General features: G+C 41.3%; 1 protein-coding gene across 2 annotated transcripts in view; it reads right to left on the bottom strand.

The window, feature by feature from the left end:
• LOC138963306 (uncharacterized) overlaps nucleotides 1-18804 on the bottom strand; it is a 50396-nt gene that overhangs the window by 23192 nt on the left and 8400 nt on the right. For both annotated transcript variants that reach the window (XM_070335369.1, XM_070335368.1), the window contains exons 7-11: nucleotides 16334-16480; nucleotides 15587-15784; nucleotides 8395-8523; nucleotides 7144-7311; nucleotides 3565-3726 (exon numbers count right to left, since the gene is read on the bottom strand). In XM_070335369.1, the coding sequence (XP_070191470.1) occupies nucleotides 3565-3726; nucleotides 7144-7311; nucleotides 8395-8523; nucleotides 15587-15784; nucleotides 16334-16480 (804 nt within the window). The remainder of the gene's footprint in view (nucleotides 1-3564; nucleotides 3727-7143; nucleotides 7312-8394; nucleotides 8524-15586; nucleotides 15785-16333; nucleotides 16481-18804) is intronic.

The following is an 18804-nucleotide window of genomic DNA, read 5'->3' as shown; positions in this document are numbered from 1 at the left end:
CTAGTATAACGGACTAAACAGAGAAAGTGGCTCTGGTATAACGGACTAAACACTACAGTACCACCATTCTACCTGCAGTGTTAACATTCAAGCACACAGAATGTGCCCCTTCTTTTCATATACAGGGTTATCTTTAAAACATGCACAAGGTTATCTTTAAAACATATACAAGGTTATCGTTAAAACATGCACAAGGTTATCTTTAAAACATGCACAAGGTTATCTTTAAAACATACACAGGGTTATCTTTAAAACATATACAAGGTTATCGTTAAAACATGCACAAGGTTATCGTTAAAACATGCACAAGGTTATCTTTAAAACATATACAGGGTTATCTTTAAAACATACACAGGGTTATCTTTAAAACATGCACAGGGTTATCTTTAAAACATACACGGGGTTATCTTTAAAACATACACAAGGTTATCTTTAAAACATGCACAAGGTTATCTTTAAAACATATACAAGGTTATCTTTAAAACATATACAGACATGTTACTTTGAGATCAGAAGAATAGGTTCCATAAGAAAATTTCTCACTGTTGATGCCACTAAAACTCTCGTTACATCCTGCATTCTGTCCAGATTAGATTACTGCAACTCCCTTCTCATAGGAGCTGCCCTGACTCCACTCTCCAACCCTTGCAAAAAGTACAACACTCTGCTGCACGTCTCATTTTCAGAGCACAGCATCGACAACCCTGCACTCCTCTCATGAAAGAACTTCACTGGCTTCCTGTATCTGAACGTATTAGGTATAAAGCTGCCTGCTTCTGCTACAATATCATCTCTGAATCGGCACCTGCCTATCTTTCTGAACTGGTCTCCCTCTACACTCCCTCTCGCACCCTTCGTTCTTCTGATGATGCTCGACTTCTCCGTCAAGGTCGCTTTAAACGCAATTAAGGCTCAAGGCTTCCGCACGTTTTCGTATTATGGACCTCAGTTATGGAATTCACTCCCCTTTCAATTACGTCACTCTCCATCCATTTCATCTTTTAAGTCCAATTTGAAAACTCACTTGTTCCAACAACACTACGGATAGTTCCTTAGTATAGAGTCTGGGGATGTGAGATGTGCATGATGTGTTGTTTGAATCTGACAGTGATTGTATGATTTTTGTATACATGTATTGTTGTCACGCGCTTTGAACTTCTGATAAGGCGCTTTATAAATGCTCGTTATTATTATTATTATTATTATTATTATTATTATTATTATCTTTAAAACATGCACAGGGTTATCTTTAAAACATGCACAAGGTTATCTTTAAAACATACACAGGGTTATCTTTAAAACATGCACAAGGTTATCTTTAAAACATATACAAGGTTATCTTTAAAACATACACAGGGTTATCTTTAAAACATGCACAAGGTTATCTTTAAAACATATACAAGGTTATCTTTAAAACATATACAGGGTTATCTTTAAAACATACACAGGGTTATCTTTAAAACATGCACAAGGTTATCTTTAAAACATACACAGGGTTATCTTAAAAATATGCACAAGGTTATCTTTAAAACATGCACAAGGTTATCTTTAAAACATACACAGGGTTATCTTTAAAACATACACAGGGTTGTCTTTAAAACATACACAGGGTTATCTTTAAAACATACACAAGGTTATCTTTAATACATATACAAGGTTATCTTTAAAACATACACAGGGTTGTCTTTAAAACATACACAGGGTTGTCTTTAAAACATGCACAAGGTTATCTTTAAAACATATACAAGGTTATCTTTAAAACATACACAGGGTTGTCTTTAAAACATACACAGGGTTGTCTTTAAAACATACACAGGGTTATCTTTAAAACATACACAGGGTTATCTTTAAAACATACACAGGGTTGTCTTTAAAACATACACAGGGTTGTCTTTAAAACATACACAGGGTTGTCTTTAAAACATACACAGGGTTGTCTTTAAAACATACACAGGGTTATCTTTAAAACATACACAGGGTTATCTTTAAAACATACACAGGGTTATCTTTAAAACATGCACAAGGTTATCTTTAAAACATATACAAGGTTATCGTTAAAACATGCACAAGGTTATCTTTAAAACATATACAAGGTTATCGTTAAAACATGCACAAGGTTATCTTTAAAACATACACAAGGTTATCTTTAAAACATATACAAGGTTATCTTTAAAACATGCACAAGGTTGTCTTTAAAACATACACAGCGTTATCTTTAAAACATACACAGGGTTATCTTTAAAACATACACAGGGTTATCTTTAAAACATACACAGGGTTATCTTTAAAACATACACAGCGTTATCTTTAAAACATACACAGCGTTATCTTTAAAACATACACAGGGTTATCTTTAAAACATACACAGGGTTATCTTTAAAACATACACAGGGTTATCTTAAAAACATGCACAAGGTTATCTTTAAAACATACACAGGGTTATCTTTAAAACATGCACAAGGCTAAACAATTTGAGTCTTATCCTTTTGGACGAAAAAGATTGTAACAAACTGTAACTTAAAGCCAGAGTATTCCTTTGGACCTGAAAGCAGTAAATGGGAAGGGATCGAGGTAAGGCTAAACTAACAGCTTTATATTCAAATTGCTTGACTAATATAAAGATTACAATTCAGAGCGATTCATGATGCGACAGTAGTCACATCTTGCCACAAACAGCTTTATATTCAAATTGCTTGACTAATATAAAGATTGCTTGACTAATATAAAGATTACAAGAGCGATTCATGATGCGACAGTAGTCATATCTTGCCACAAACAGCTGTCCAACATCCACAGCCCAAATATCATCCACTGGATGAAGGGAGACAACTGCTCCGTGCTGCCGTAACAATTACTGATACAACTACCACTGGGCCATCATCACAAAGAGAACTACTCAATAACGCTGCCGTAACAACTGATACAACTACCACCGCGCCATCATCACAAAGAGAACTACTCAATAATGCTGCCATAACAACTGATACAACTACCACTGCGCCATTATCACAAAGAGAACTACTCAATAATGCTGCCATAACAACTGATACAACTACCACTGCGCCATCATCACAAAGAGAACTACTCAATAATGCTGCCATAACAACTGATACAACTACCACCGCGCCATTATCACAAAGAGAACTACTCAATAATGCTGCCATAACAACTGATACAACTACCACCGCGCCATCATCACAAAGAGAACTACTCAATAACGCTGCCATAACAACTGATACAACTACCACTGGGCCATTATCACAAAGAGAACTACTCAATAATGCTGCCATAACAACTGATACAACTACCACCGCGCTATCATCACAAAGAGAACTACTCAATAACGCTGCCGTAACAACTGCAACAACTACCACCGCGCCATTATCACAAAGAGAACTACTCAATATAATGCTGCCGTAACAACTGCAACAACTACCACTGTGCCATTATCACAAAGAGAACTACTCAATAATGCTGCCATAGCAACTGCAACAACTACCACTGCGCCATTATCACAAAGAGAACAACTCAATAATGCTGCCATAGCAACTGACAAGAACCGACCTCTACTAAAGCGATGACCAGCCAGGTTGCCGTCAGATCGGTCGTTGCGCAGCAGTCTGCCCTGCCGAGAGTGCCAGCCCACGGAGGGTCGAAACTTCCCCGGGTGTTGGTTTGTAGGCAGGTCGTGCCCCGCAACCCCCACACTGATAGTGGAATCTTCATCTGCACACAGTGACAACATCTGTGGTGAAACTGTTTGAACATATATACGCTTTAAATATGACTTGGGCTATGAATGGGCTACATCTTGTGACAAAATCTCATAAAGAATGGACAATCACAACAGTTAATAGAAAAAGGTAATGATCGTCATTCATTCAATACATGATCTGCCACACACAAGCAGGCAGAGAAGCACTGGAGACTCACGTGTACTGAATCCGTTCTGCAAGTCACACATGTACTGAATCCGTTCTGCAAGTCACACATGTACTGAATCCGTTCTGCAAGTCACACATGTACTGAATCCGTTCTGCAAGTCACACATGTACTGAATCCGTTCTGCAAGTCACACATGTACTGAATCCGTTCTGCAAGTCACACATGTACTGAATCCGTTCTGCAAGTCACACATGTACTGAATCCGTTCTGCAAGTCACACATGTACTGAATCCGTTCTGCAAGTCACACATGTACTGAATCCGTTCTGCAAGTCACACATGTACTGAATCCGTTCTGCAAGTCACACATGTACTGAATCCGTTCTGCAAGTCACACATGTACTGAATCCGTTCTGCAAGTCACACATGTACTGAATCCGTTCTGCAAGTCACACATGTACTGAATCCGTTCTGCAAGTCACACATGTACTCAGACCTGTTTACCCCCATAAGTGTTTTGGAGTAATGCTCAGCCCCAAAAATAGTAATCCTGGCACAAAAATAGTACAGGCAAATCCGGATAAGACGAAATTGAAGGGACCGAATTGTTATTGTGTCCTATCCGAAATTTCGACTTGGTCATAGTACAGTGGAACCCCTCTCTAGCGACCTTGAAAATGTTGACAAAAATCGGTCCTTATGGAGGGGGGGGGGGGGGGGCGGGGCCACAAAGAAAGTCACCTCAGATTTTCTTTAAAAAAGAAAACAGAGAAGTTTGAGTTGCTGACGACCGTTTCCTCAAGCAAACTGCTTCGATTTCATGTTTGACATTGTCGATGGTGTCCACCAGTTCTGGTTCATGTTTCAATGCAAAAAGAGTTAGTTTCGGAGCAAGCATTTCTTTACAGCAGTCCCTGCAATGATGAAGGCCCTCCGAGAAAGAGAGTGAAAAATCGGCCACCGTTCTCAGCATCGCGTATCTGTGTGTAACCTCTTTCATTGACAAGATACTCTTGTTTCCCTGCAGCCTTGACCAGTGAGTCGGTTACCTAATCTGTGAACCCTTTCAGTTGTGTTGCTTTGTCAAAAGTTAGACACAGTCAACTAGTTTTGCTCTGAGTGAACAGTGCAGCTGGCCTCAATTAGCCGGTGACACCTCTCTGGCCACAGCACCAAACAGTACATGGCTGGGGGGAGAGAGAGAGAGAGAGAGGGGGGGGGGGAGCTGGCTAAACTCAGTGGGGTGTCCGGTGTCACTGAAGTCAGCAGGAAGAGCATTGGAGAGAAATAGAGAGGTGTACTCTTCCAAACAATTTCCAAGGATCAGTTGTCAGGGCTTAGGGTAGTCAGTGAGGGAGAGTGAGAGCGGTTTGTGTACAGTCCGACTGAAGAGTGAAAAGTCACTGCCACAAGATCGGCATGCAGTCAATAAAGCCAGACAAGAAGAATGATTATGACATGCGGCTCTATCTGCTGTTTTTGTTTTTTATTCAAACTGGTTTTCAACGCTTATTCTCACAAAGCATATGCACACCTGCCTCTGCCTCTGTGCTGTGTTTGTGTGGCTGCTTTCGTATGATGTCAGTGCATGGTGAGTGCGTTCACTGCCTTGTCACCACTTCCCCACCTTTTTCAGAATGTTTTCTTGGAGTTGGATAATTCTCCTTACTCCTCGCCCCCTCCTTACTCCTCGCCCCCTCCCCCCATCCAAACTCCTCGCCCCTATTGCGTGCCGACTGACCAGTCGGTGTGGCGTCCGTGTAGAGAAGAAGGGAATAAGGTTACACAATGCGCTAGTGTGAGACGCCAAGTTTCGTGTTTCGAGTTGCTGTAGTAAATATAGAGTAAACTTTGTCTTTGGGACTGACTTTCTGTTGTGTGCTATCCGTCTTTCGACTTACGTAAGAGAAATCCCATTTCGAGCTCAGGGTACTTTGTACACATAGATAAAGAGGGATAATTCCGGACCAGAATTTCTTTGTGTGCTAAGCGAATTTTTGACTTAACCGTTTGTGAGTTAGCTGGATTTGCCTGTAATCATCCAGCATTCGTCGCCAATTACAACGCCGCGGCACATGACAACTGTGTCTGCGAAACGCAATCATGCACATATATCCATCATTTACAAACAAAACACATCAGTCAGTTTTTGTAGTCATCATAATTTCAAAGAAGATCACATCAAAAGCACATGCATCACTGATTCTTTTTCTTTTGCTCGTAGTAGGCCTTTTTCAGTGTGTCAAGCGCTTCTCTACTGTCCTTGCGCTTGCCGAATGAGTGAGGGCGAGACTTCACCACTAGAATAAGGCTCTCCAGCGTCTCATCAGACAGACATGATCTCTGGTCAGTCCTGTGCTTTTTCACCCCATTTTGCCATTGAAAAAAACATTGCCAAACATGTGAATTAACAAAGCAAAAAAAATATTTGTTTTATTTTATTTTTTTTAAACTTTTTTTTATTTATAAAAATCGTAGTCTTGACACGGATAGCGGAATGGCGTATTTTTTGCAGAAAATCGTAATAAATTACGCCAAAATCGTAAGGGTAAACAGGTCTGTGTACTGAATCCGTTCTGCAAGTCACACATGTACTGAATCCGTTCTGCAAGTCACACATGTACTGAATCCGTTCTGCAAGTCACACATGTACTGAATCCGTTCTGCAAGTCACACATGTACTGAATCCGTTCTGCAAGTCACACATGTACTGAATCCGTTCTGCAAGTCACACATGTACTGAATCCGTTCTGCAAGTCACACATGTACTGAATCCGTTCTGCAAGTCACACATGTACTGAATCCGTTCTGCAAGTCACACATGTACTGAATCCGTTCTGCAAGTCACACATGTACTGAATCCGTTCTGCAAGTCACACATGTACTGAATCCGTTCTGCAAGTCACACATGTACTGAATCCGTTCTGCAAGTCACACATGTACTGAATCCGTTCTGCAAGTCACACATGTACTGAATCCGTTCTGCAAGTCACACATGTACTGAATCCGTTCTGCAAGTCACACATTTACTCTGTAAAATACACACACGCACGCATGCACAAACACACACCCGCGTAAGTACACACACACACACACACACACACACACACACACACACACACACACACACACACACACACAGAAGCCAAAAGAAAACGACTGTCAGTCAGAGACTGAAACAGGGGAGACAACTCTTTAAAGTGAACACAACTACATGAAGAAAGTAAGAAACAAACTCTTTACACACAAAACCACTTACAAAGTTTACGTATAAAACAGAGGAAGTAAGGGTGTTTCTGTGTCAGGGGAGATAAGAACTGCAGCGTGTGAATGCCCTTGACGGAGGCGGGAAGACGAACGCGGCAGTGTGACCCCGTCATGGACACTTCGACCCCCTCTGAACACCGAAACATGCTCCGGTCCACACCTGGCGGCAAAATAAACACAAATAATGGCATCCCCAAGTCACAAACACTTCAACTCCCTCTGAGCACCGAAACATGCCCCGGTCCATCCCTGGAGGCAAAATAAACACAAGAATTAAACATCCCCAAGTCACAAACACTTCAACCCCCTCTGAGCACCGAAACATGCCCCGGTCCATCCCTGGAGGCAAAATAAACACAAGAATTAAACATCCCCAAGTCACAAACACTTCAACCCCCTCTGAGCACCGAAACATGCCCCGGTCCATCCCTGGAGGCAAAATAAACACAAGAATTAAACATTCCCAAGCTGAATTTATAAATCACTACACAGGTGCTTGCACACATGCATAGATGTGTTTCATTTGTGTTGGATTGAGTGAACTGTTATAACAACACACATAGATGTGTTTCATTTGTGTTGGATTGAGTGAACTGTTGTGTTTCATTTGTGTTGGATTGAGTGAACTGTTATAACAACATACATAGATGTGTTTCATTTGTGTTGGATTGAGTGAACTGTTATAACAACATACATAGATGTGTTTCATTTGTGTTGGATTGAGTGAACTGTTATAACAACACACATAGATGTGTTTCATTTGTGTTGGATTGAGTGAACTGTTATAACAACATACTGTGTTTCATTTGTGTTGGATTGAGTGAACTGTTATAACAACATACATAGATGTGTTTCATTTGTGTTGGATTGAGTGAACTGTTATAACAACACACATAGATGTGTTTCATTTGTGTTGGATTGAGTGAACTGTTATAACAACATACATAGATGTGTTTCATTTGTGTTGGATTGAGTGAACTGTTATAACAACATACATAGATACATGTGTTTCATTTGTGTTGGATTGAGTGAACTGTTATAACAAATACAGATTTACACATGTTCCACCACCCATAAGCTTTATACAAGAAAGTCTTATTTTGATCCAACTTTCAAGAGGTATACTACTTCAATATTATAAAAATGAAACTGAACTCAGCATTTTACATCACTCTGATGTGGGGCGTAGAAAGAAAAGTCAAGTAAAAAAAGAAAGAAAGCAAAACAATGAAACTGAACTTACTTTTGGCCAGCATGAATTCCTTGATGAGATCAACATTCTTGTCAAAGACTTTTTCAAAATGGCTGTCGAGAAAGCTGACCATTCCTTTGGGCTGAGGGTTGGTTTCCATGTCCACTGTCACCTTGGTTGCTGCACACACACACGTCCATGAGATACACAATACAATGCTCCTTCACCTGCACCACCCAACAGCAGGCCTCACTCTTTCAGGGTTTCTTCATTTAACACCTACACCACCCAACAGCAGGCCTCACTCTTTCAGGGTTTCTTCATTTAACACCTACACCACCCAACAGCAGGCCTCACTCTTTCAGGGTTTCTTCATTTAACACCTACACCACCCAACAGCAGGCCTCACTCTTTCAGGGTTTCTTCATTTAACACCTACACCACCCAACAGCAGGCCTCACTCTTTCAGGGTTTTTTCATTTAACACCTACCCAACAGCAGGCCTCACTCTTTCAGGGTTTCTTCATTTAACACCTACACCACCCAACAGCAGGCCTCACTCTTTCAGGGTTTTTTCATTTAACACCTACACCACCCAACAGCAGGCCTCACTCTTTCAGGGTTTTTTCATTTAACACCCCAACACACAAGTCAATTGTGCAAGTATTTCAGCACTGCACTCTACAGATGGAGGGTTTGGTGAAGTGATGGGAAGGTTGAGTTTGGGGTGTATGGGTAAAAGGTCAGAATGAATAGGGGATGGGGGTGGGGGCAGAGCAGCATAAAACTAGTGGGATAGGTTGGGGACAGGGGGGATAGGTTGGGGACAGGGGGGGAGGTTTGGAGGGGGGTGGGAGGGGGAGATAAGGGGGCATAGTTCAAATTTACAAACAAGTCTTACTCAGTCGCCTCTGAACGATAAAAGCATGAAGACAGTGTCCTGTATCGTGCTAATGGTCAAAGGGAAGCAACTGCAGTCAGTAAAGTCTTATGTTTACATCAGAGAGAAAAGGACACAGCAACCAGGGATATTGTGACAAGAGGTAGACTGGAATGATGCAGAAAGTGATGAGTCAGCAAGACTGACTGACCCTTCTGGTTGAGCATGAGGTAAGACAACACACAGGTAAGACAAGACACAGGTAAGACAAGACACAGGTAAGACAACACACAAGACAAGACACAGGTAAGACAACACACAGGTAAGACAAGACACAGGTAAGACAACACACAAGACAATACACAGGTAAGACAAGACACAGGTAAGACAAGACACAGGTAAGACAAGACACAGGTAAGACAAGACACAGGTAAGACAAGACACAGGTAAGACAACACACAGGTAAGACAAGACACAGGTAAGACAAGACACAGGTAAGACAACACACAGGTAAGACAACACACAGGTAAGACAACACACAGGTAAGACAAGACACAGGTAAGACAAGACACAGGTAAGACAAGACACAGGTAAGACAACACACAGGTAAGACAACACACAGGTAAGACAAGACACAGGTAAGACAACACACAAGACAACACACAGGTAAGACAAGACACAGGTAAGACAAGACACAGGTAAGACAACACACAGGTAAGACAACACACAGGTAAGACAACACACAGGTAAGACAACACACAGGTAAGACAATACACAGGTAAGACAAGACACAGGTAAGACAATACACAGGTAAGACAATACACAGGTAAGACAACACACAGGTAAGACAATACACAGGTAAGACAAGACACAGGTAAGACAACACACAGGTAAGACAACACACAAGACAACACACAGGTAAGACAATACACAGGTAAGACAAGACACAGGTAAGACAAGACACAGGTAAGACAACACACAGGTAAGACAAGACACAGGTAAGACAACACACAGGTAAGACAACACACAAGACAACACACAGGTAAGACAACACACAGGTAAGACAACACACAGGTAAGACAAGACACAGGTAAGACAACACACAGGTAAGACAACACACAAGACAACACACAGGTAAGACAAGACACAGGTAAGACAATACACAGGTAAGACAAGACACAGGTAAGACAACACACAAGACAATACACAGGTAAGACAACACACAGGTAAGACAAGACACAGGTAAGACAACACACAGGTAAGACAACACACAGGTAAGACAACACACAGGTAAGACAAGACACAGGTAAGACAACACACAGGTAAGACAACACACAGGTAAGACAACACACAGGTAAGACAAGACACAGGTAAGACAACACACAGGTAAGACAAGACACAGGTAAGACAACACACAGGTAAGACAAGACACAGGTAAGACAAGACACAGGTAAGACAAGACACAGGTAAGACAACACACAGGTAAGACAACACACAGGTAAGACAATACACAGGTAAGACAACACACAGGTAAGACAAGACACAGGTAAGACAACACACAGGTAAGACAAGACACAGGTAAGACAACACACAGGTAAGACAACACACAGGTAAGACAAGACACAGGTAAGACAACACACAGGTAAGACAAGACACAGGTAAGACAACACACAAGACAAGACACAGGTAAGACAACACACAAGACAACACACAGGTAAGACAAGACACAGGTAAGACAACACACAGGTAAGACAAGACACAGGTAAGACAAGACACAGGTAAGACAAGACACAGGTAAGACAAGACACAGGTAAGACAACACACAGTTAAGACAATACACAGGTAAGACAAGACACAGGTAAGACAACACACAGGTAAGACAAGACACAGGTAAGACAAGACACAGGTAAGACAACACACAGGTAAGACAAGACACAGGTAAGACAACACACAGGTAAGACAACACACAGGTAAGACAACACACAGGTAAGACAACACACAAGACAAGACAACACACAGGTAAGACAAGACACAGGTAAGACAATACACAGGTAAGACAAGACACAGGTAAGACAAGACACAGGTAAGACAACACACAAGACAAGACAACACACAGGTAAGACAAGACACAGGTAAGACAACACACAGGTAAGACAAGACACAGGTAAGACAAGACACAGGTAAGACAACACACAGGTAAGACAAGACACAGGTAAGACAACACACAAGACAAGACACAGGTAAGACAAGACACAGGTAAGACAACACACAGGTAAGACAACACACAGGTAAGACAAGACACAGGTAAGACAAGACACAGGTAAGACAACACACAGGTAAGACAACACACAGGTAAGACAAGACACAGGTAAGACAAGACACAGGTAAGACAATACACAGGTAAGACAAGACACAGGTAAGACAAGACACAGGTAAGACAACACACAAGACAAGACAACACACAGGTAAGACAAGACACAGGTAAGACAACACACAGGTAAGACAATACACAGGTAAGACAAGACACAGGTAAGACAACACACAGGTAAGACAACACACAGGTAAGACAATACACAGGTAAGACAAGACACAGGTAAGACAAGACACAGGTAAGACAACACACAGGTAAGACAAGACACAGGTAAGACAACACACAGGTAAGACAAGACACAGGTAAGACAAGACACAGGTAAGACAACACACAGGTAAGACAACACACAAGACAACACACAGGTAAGACAAGACACAGGTAAGACAATACACAGGTAAGACAAGACACAGGTAAGACAACACACAAGACAAGACACAGGTAAGACAACACACAAGACAAGACACAGGTAAGACAACACACAGGTAAGACAAGACACAGGTAAGACAAGACACAGGTAAGACAACACACAGGTAAGACAACACACAGGTAAGACAACACACAAGACAAGACACAGGTAAGACAACACACAAGACAATACACAGGTAAGACAAGACACAGGTAAGACAACACACAGGTAAGACAAGACACAGGTAAGACAACACACAGGTAAGACAAGACACAGGTAAGACAACACACAGGTAAGACAAGACACAGGTAAGACAAGACACAGGTAAGACAAGACACAGGTAAGACAAGACACAGGTAAGACAAGACACAGGTAAGACAAGACACAGGTAAGACAATACACAGGTAAGACAACACACAGGTAAGACAACACACAAGACAAGACACAGGTAAGACAAGACACAGGTAAGACAAGACACAGGTAAGACAACACACAGGTAAGACAACACACAGGTAAGACAAGACACAGGTAAGACAAGACACAGGTAAGACAACACACAGGTAAGACAAGACACAGGTAAGACAACACACAGGTAAGACAAGACACAGGTAAGACAAGACACAGGTAAGACAAGACACAGGTAAGACAAGACACAGGTAAGACAACACACAGGTAAGACAAGACACAGGTAAGACAACACACAGGTAAGACAAGACACAGGTAAGACAACACACAGGTAAGACAACACACAGGTAAGACAACACACAAGACAAGACACAGGTAAGACAACACACAGGTAAGACAACACACAGGTAAGACAACACACAGGTAAGACAAGACACAGGTAAGACAACACACAGGTAAGACAACACACAGGTAAGACAAGACACAGGTAAGACAACACACAGGTAAGACAAGACACAGGTAAGACAAGACACAGGTAAGACAACACACAGGTAAGACACAGGTAAGACAACACACAGGTAAGACAAGACACAGGTAAGACAAGACACAGGTAAGACAACACACAGGTAAGACAAGACACAGGTAAGACAATACACAGGTAAGACAACACACAAGACAAGACACAGGTAAGACAAGACACAGGTAAGACAAGACACAGGTAAGACAATACACAGGTAAGACAACACACAGGTAAGACAACACACAGGTAAGACAACACACAGGTAAGACAAGACACAGGTAAGACAACACACAGGTAAGACAAGACACAGGTAAGACAAGACACAGGTAAGACAACACACAGGTAAGACACAGGTAAGACAACACACAGGTAAGACAACACACAGGTAAGACAACACACAGGTAAGACAACACACAGGTAAGACAACACACAGGTAAGACAACACACAGGTAAGACAACACACAGGTAAGACAACACACAGGTAAGACAACACACAGGTAAGACAACACACAGGTAAGACAATACACAGGTAAGACAACACACAGGTAAGACAACACACAAGACAAGACACAGGTAAGACAAGACACAGGTAAGACAAGACACAGGTAAGACAACACACAGGTAAGACAACACACAGGTAAGACAACACACAGGTAAGACAACACACAGGTAAGACAAGACACAGGTAAGACAACACACAGGTAAGACAAGACACAGGTAAGACAAGACACAGGTAAGACAACACACAGGTAAGACACAGGTAAGACAACACACAGGTAAGACAACACACAGGTAAGACAAGACACAGGTAAGACAACACACAGGTAAGACAAGACACAGGTAAGACAACACACAGGTAAGACAACACACAGGTAAGACAAGACACAGGTAAGACAACACACAGGTAAGACAAGACACAGGTAAGACAACACACAAGACAAGACACAGGTAAGACAACACACAAGACAACACACAGGTAAGACAAGACACAGGTAAGACAACACACAGGTAAGACAAGACACAGGTAAGACAAGACACAGGTAAGACAACACACAGGTAAGACAAGACACAGGTAAGACAAGACACAGGTAAGACAAGACACAGGTAAGACAAGACACAGGTAAGACAACACACAGGTAAGACAAGACACAGGTAAGACAAGACACAGGTAAGACAACACACAGGTAAGACAAGACACAGGTAAGACAAGACACAGGTAAGACAACACACAGGTAAGACAAGACACAGGTAAGACAACACACAGGTAAGACAACACACAGGTAAGACAAGACACAGGTAAGACAACACACAGGTAAGACAACACACAGGTAAGACAAGACACAGGTAAGACAAGACACAGGTAAGACAACACACAAGACAAGACAACACACAGGTAAGACAAGACACAGGTAAGACAAGACACAGGTAAGACAAGACACAGGTAAGACAACACACAGGTAAGACAAGACACAGGTAAGACAAGACACAGGTAAGACAACACACAGGTAAGACAAGACACAGGTAAGACAACACACAGGTAAGACAACACACAGGTAAGACAACACACAGGTAAGACAACACACAGGTAAGACAAGACACAGGTAAGACAAGACACAGGTAAGACAACACACAAGACAAGACAACACACAGGTAAGACAAGACACAGGTAAGACAACACACAGGTAAGACAAGACACAGGTAAGACAAGACACAGGTAAGACAACACACAGGTAAGACAAGACACAGGTAAGACAACACACAAGACAAGACACAGGTAAGACAAGACACAGGTAAGACAACACACAGGTAAGACAACACACAGGTAAGACAAGACACAGGTAAGACAAGACACAGGTAAGACAACACACAGGTAAGACAACACACAGGTAAGACAAGACACAGGTAAGACAAGACACAGGTAAGACAATACACAGGTAAGACAAGACACAGGTAAGACAAGACACAGGTAAGACAACACACAAGACAAGACAAGACACAGGTAAGACAAGACACAGGTAAGACAAGACACAGGTAAGACAAGACACAGGTAAGACAAGACACAGGTAAGACAAGACACAGGTAAGACAATACACAGGTAAGACAACACACAAGACAAGACACAGGTAAGACAAGACACAGGTAAGACAAGACACAGGTAAGACAACACACAGGTAAGACAAGACACAGGTAAGACAACACACAGGTAAGACAAGACACAGGTAAGACAACACACAGGTAAGACAACACACAGGTAAGACAACACACAGGTAAGACAACACACAGGTAAGACAAGACACAGGTAAGACAAGACACAGGTAAGACAACACACAAGACAAGACAACACACAGGTAAGACAAGACACAGGTAAGACAACACACAGGTAAGACAAGACACAGGTAAGACAAGACACAGGTAAGACAACACACAGGTAAGACAATACACAGGTAAGACAACACACAAGACAAGACACAGGTAAGACAAGACACAGGTAAGACAAGACACAGGTAAGACAACACACAGGTAAGACAAGACACAGGTAAGACAACACACAGGTAAGACAAGACACAGGTAAGACAAGACACAGGTAAGACAACACACAGGTAAGACAAGACACAGGTAAGACAAGACACAGGTAAGACAAGACACAGGTAAGACACTGACCCCCCTGGTTGAGCATGACGACGGGGAAGAAGCCCCCAACTGGTTGCAGCATCACCTGGATGTGAGAGATCTTGGCGTCCATCGTCAGGTAGCAAAGCACCAGCTGCTGAGCGCGGGGGTCAAAGTTCGGCTGACTGCGCGCTGTCTTGTGAAAGTGAACGCCCCAGCCCATGCGTTGCCCAACCTTCAGTTTAACAGCTGGGACAGAAAAAAAAAATAGTGACAGGGGAGATTCTGTAGTTCCCTTTGACAAGACAATCCCACTGTGATTGTCTCTCTTGTTAAAAAAAAAGTTCTAAGGTTTCAAGGTCTAATACCACTTTATAAGCTCATACATTTGAAGCAAATAAAATGACACAACTAGAATTTTGTTTAAACTTTGACTAACATTAGGAAATCAATGGATGAGGGGACAGAACTCTGTGCCACCCCTCACGTCTTGCAACAAGTACAACCCCTACTGTTAATCCAATTAACACTGTGAAACAGACACCAACCTACTGTTAATCCAATTAACACTGTGAAACAGACACCAACCTACTGTTAATCCAATTAACACTGTGAAACAGACACCAACCTACTGTTAATCCAATTAACACTGTGAAACAGACACCAACCTACTGTTAATCCAATTAACACTGTGAAACAGACACCAACCTACTGTTAATCCAATTAACACTGTGGAACAGACACCAACCTACTGTTAATCCAATTAACACTGTGAAACAGACACCAAACACAACTCACTGGTGCCGTCAGGGAAGAATCGGATGAAGTCGTTGAGCAGGGGGCAGGGGGAGGCCGGCAGGAGGGGGCTGCAGGTTGCCAGCGCCATGGCTGGCCCGCCCCCCACCGCGGACACCTCCCGCACCACCACCTCAAAGTGACTCAGCTCTGTGGATAGACATGATGATAGACATGATGTTAGACATAATGATAGACATCAATCAATCAATCAATCAATCAATGAGGCTTATATCGCGCATATTCCGTGGGTACAGTTCCAAGCGCTCTGCAGTGATGCCGTGTGAGATGAAATTTTATACGGCCAGTAGATTGCAGCCATTTCGGCGCATATTTACCTTTCACGGCCTATTATTCCAAGTCACACGGGTATAGGTAGACAATTATTAACTGTGCCTAAGCAATTTTGCCAGGAAAGACCCTTTTGTCAATCGTGGGATCTTTAACGTGCACACCCAATGTAGTGTACACGGGGGGAGGGTTCGGACACCGAAGACATGATGATAGACATGATGATAGACATGATGATAGACATTACAACATGGACACCCCCCGCACCACCACCTCAAAGTGACTCAGCTCTGTGGATAGACATGATTATAGACATGATGTTAGACATAATGATAGACATAATGATAGACATGATGATAGACATGATGATAGACATGATGATAGACATAATGATAGACATGATGTTAGACATAATGATAGACATGATGATAGACATAATGATAGACATGATGTTAGACATAATGATAGACATGATGATAGACATGATGTTAGACATAATGATAGACATAATGATAGACATGATGTTAGACATAATGATAGACATAATGATAGACATGATGATAGACATGATGATAGACATAATGATAGACATGATGATAGACATAATGATAGACATGATGTTAGACATAATGATAGACATAATGATAGACATGATGTTAGACATAATGATAGACATAATGATAGACATGATGATAGACATGATGATAGACATAATGATAGACATGATGTTAGACATAATGATAGACATAATGATAGACATGATGATAGACATGATGATAGACATGATGATAGACATGATGATAGACATGATGTTAGACATAATGATAGACATGATTATAGACATGATGATAGACATAATGATAGACATGATGATAGACATGATGATAGACATAATGATAGACATGATGATAGACATAATGATAGACATGATGATAGACATGATGATAGACATGATGATAGACATAATGATAGACATGATGATAGACATGATGATAGACATAATGATAGACATGATGTTAGACATAATGATAGACATGATGATAGACATAATGATAGACATGATGATAGACATGATGATAGACATGATGTTAGACATAATGATAGACATGATGATAGACATAATGATAGACATGATTATAGACATGATGATAGACATAATGATAGACATAATGATAGACATGATTATAGACATAATGATAGACATAATGATAGACATAATGATAGACATGATGTTAGACATAATGATAGACATAATGATAGACATAATGATAGACATGATGATAGACATAATGATAGACATGATGATAGACATGATGATAGACATAATGATAGACATGATTATAGACATGATTATAGACATAATGATAGACATGATGATAGACATGATGTTAGACATGATGTTAGACATAATGATAGACATAATGATAGACATGATGATAGACATGATGATAGACATGATGATAGACATGATGATAGACATAATGATAGACATGATGTTAGACATAATGATAGACATAATGATAGACATAATGATAGACATGATGATAGACATGATGATAGACATGATAATAGACATTACAACATGGACACCCCCCGCACCACCACCTCAAAGTGACTCAGCTCTGTGCATGGGAATGTACAAGAGGAAAATCAAAAGAACATGCAAAACAAGGTTTATCCTACATACGTGAGAGAGACACCCGTGAGATAATAATCGTTCAAATCACACGTGTGTATATCATGTAAATGAGGTCATGTCAAGCAAGTCTGGCAAGGACCTGTTTTTCCACTGCTTATGATGCCAAAGTCACTGAGACAAACGTCATTACAGAAACAAAAATTGCGCTCGCTAATTACCCTCGATGAATCTTTAGAACTAACACGTCAAGCCACACTTTCAGAGTGACGTTTCTTTGCTTTGACGTAATAGATTGCACGAGGCTTTAGAAGAGATCGAGGTTCCAAAACAAGCGTCTTCAATTTAGCTGCCTCGACTGCAGGACATTTTCAGTAAAATACACGTAAGTACAGTATGTAGGATAAACAGAATACTACATGGCTTGCTGTATCATACCAGATTTACACTCGTTGCTTTTTCAAATAGTGAACAGCTCGCTTTCGCTCGCAGTTCAATATTTAAAAAAACAACTCGTGTAAATCTGGTACGATACAGCAAGCCATGT

Source organism: Littorina saxatilis, linkage group LG3 (genome assembly GCF_037325665.1).
Source record: "Littorina saxatilis isolate snail1 linkage group LG3, US_GU_Lsax_2.0, whole genome shotgun sequence".
Classification (NCBI taxonomy): Eukaryota; Metazoa; Mollusca; class Gastropoda; order Littorinimorpha; family Littorinidae; genus Littorina; species Littorina saxatilis.
This window is presented reverse-complemented; position numbering and strand designations above follow the sequence as displayed.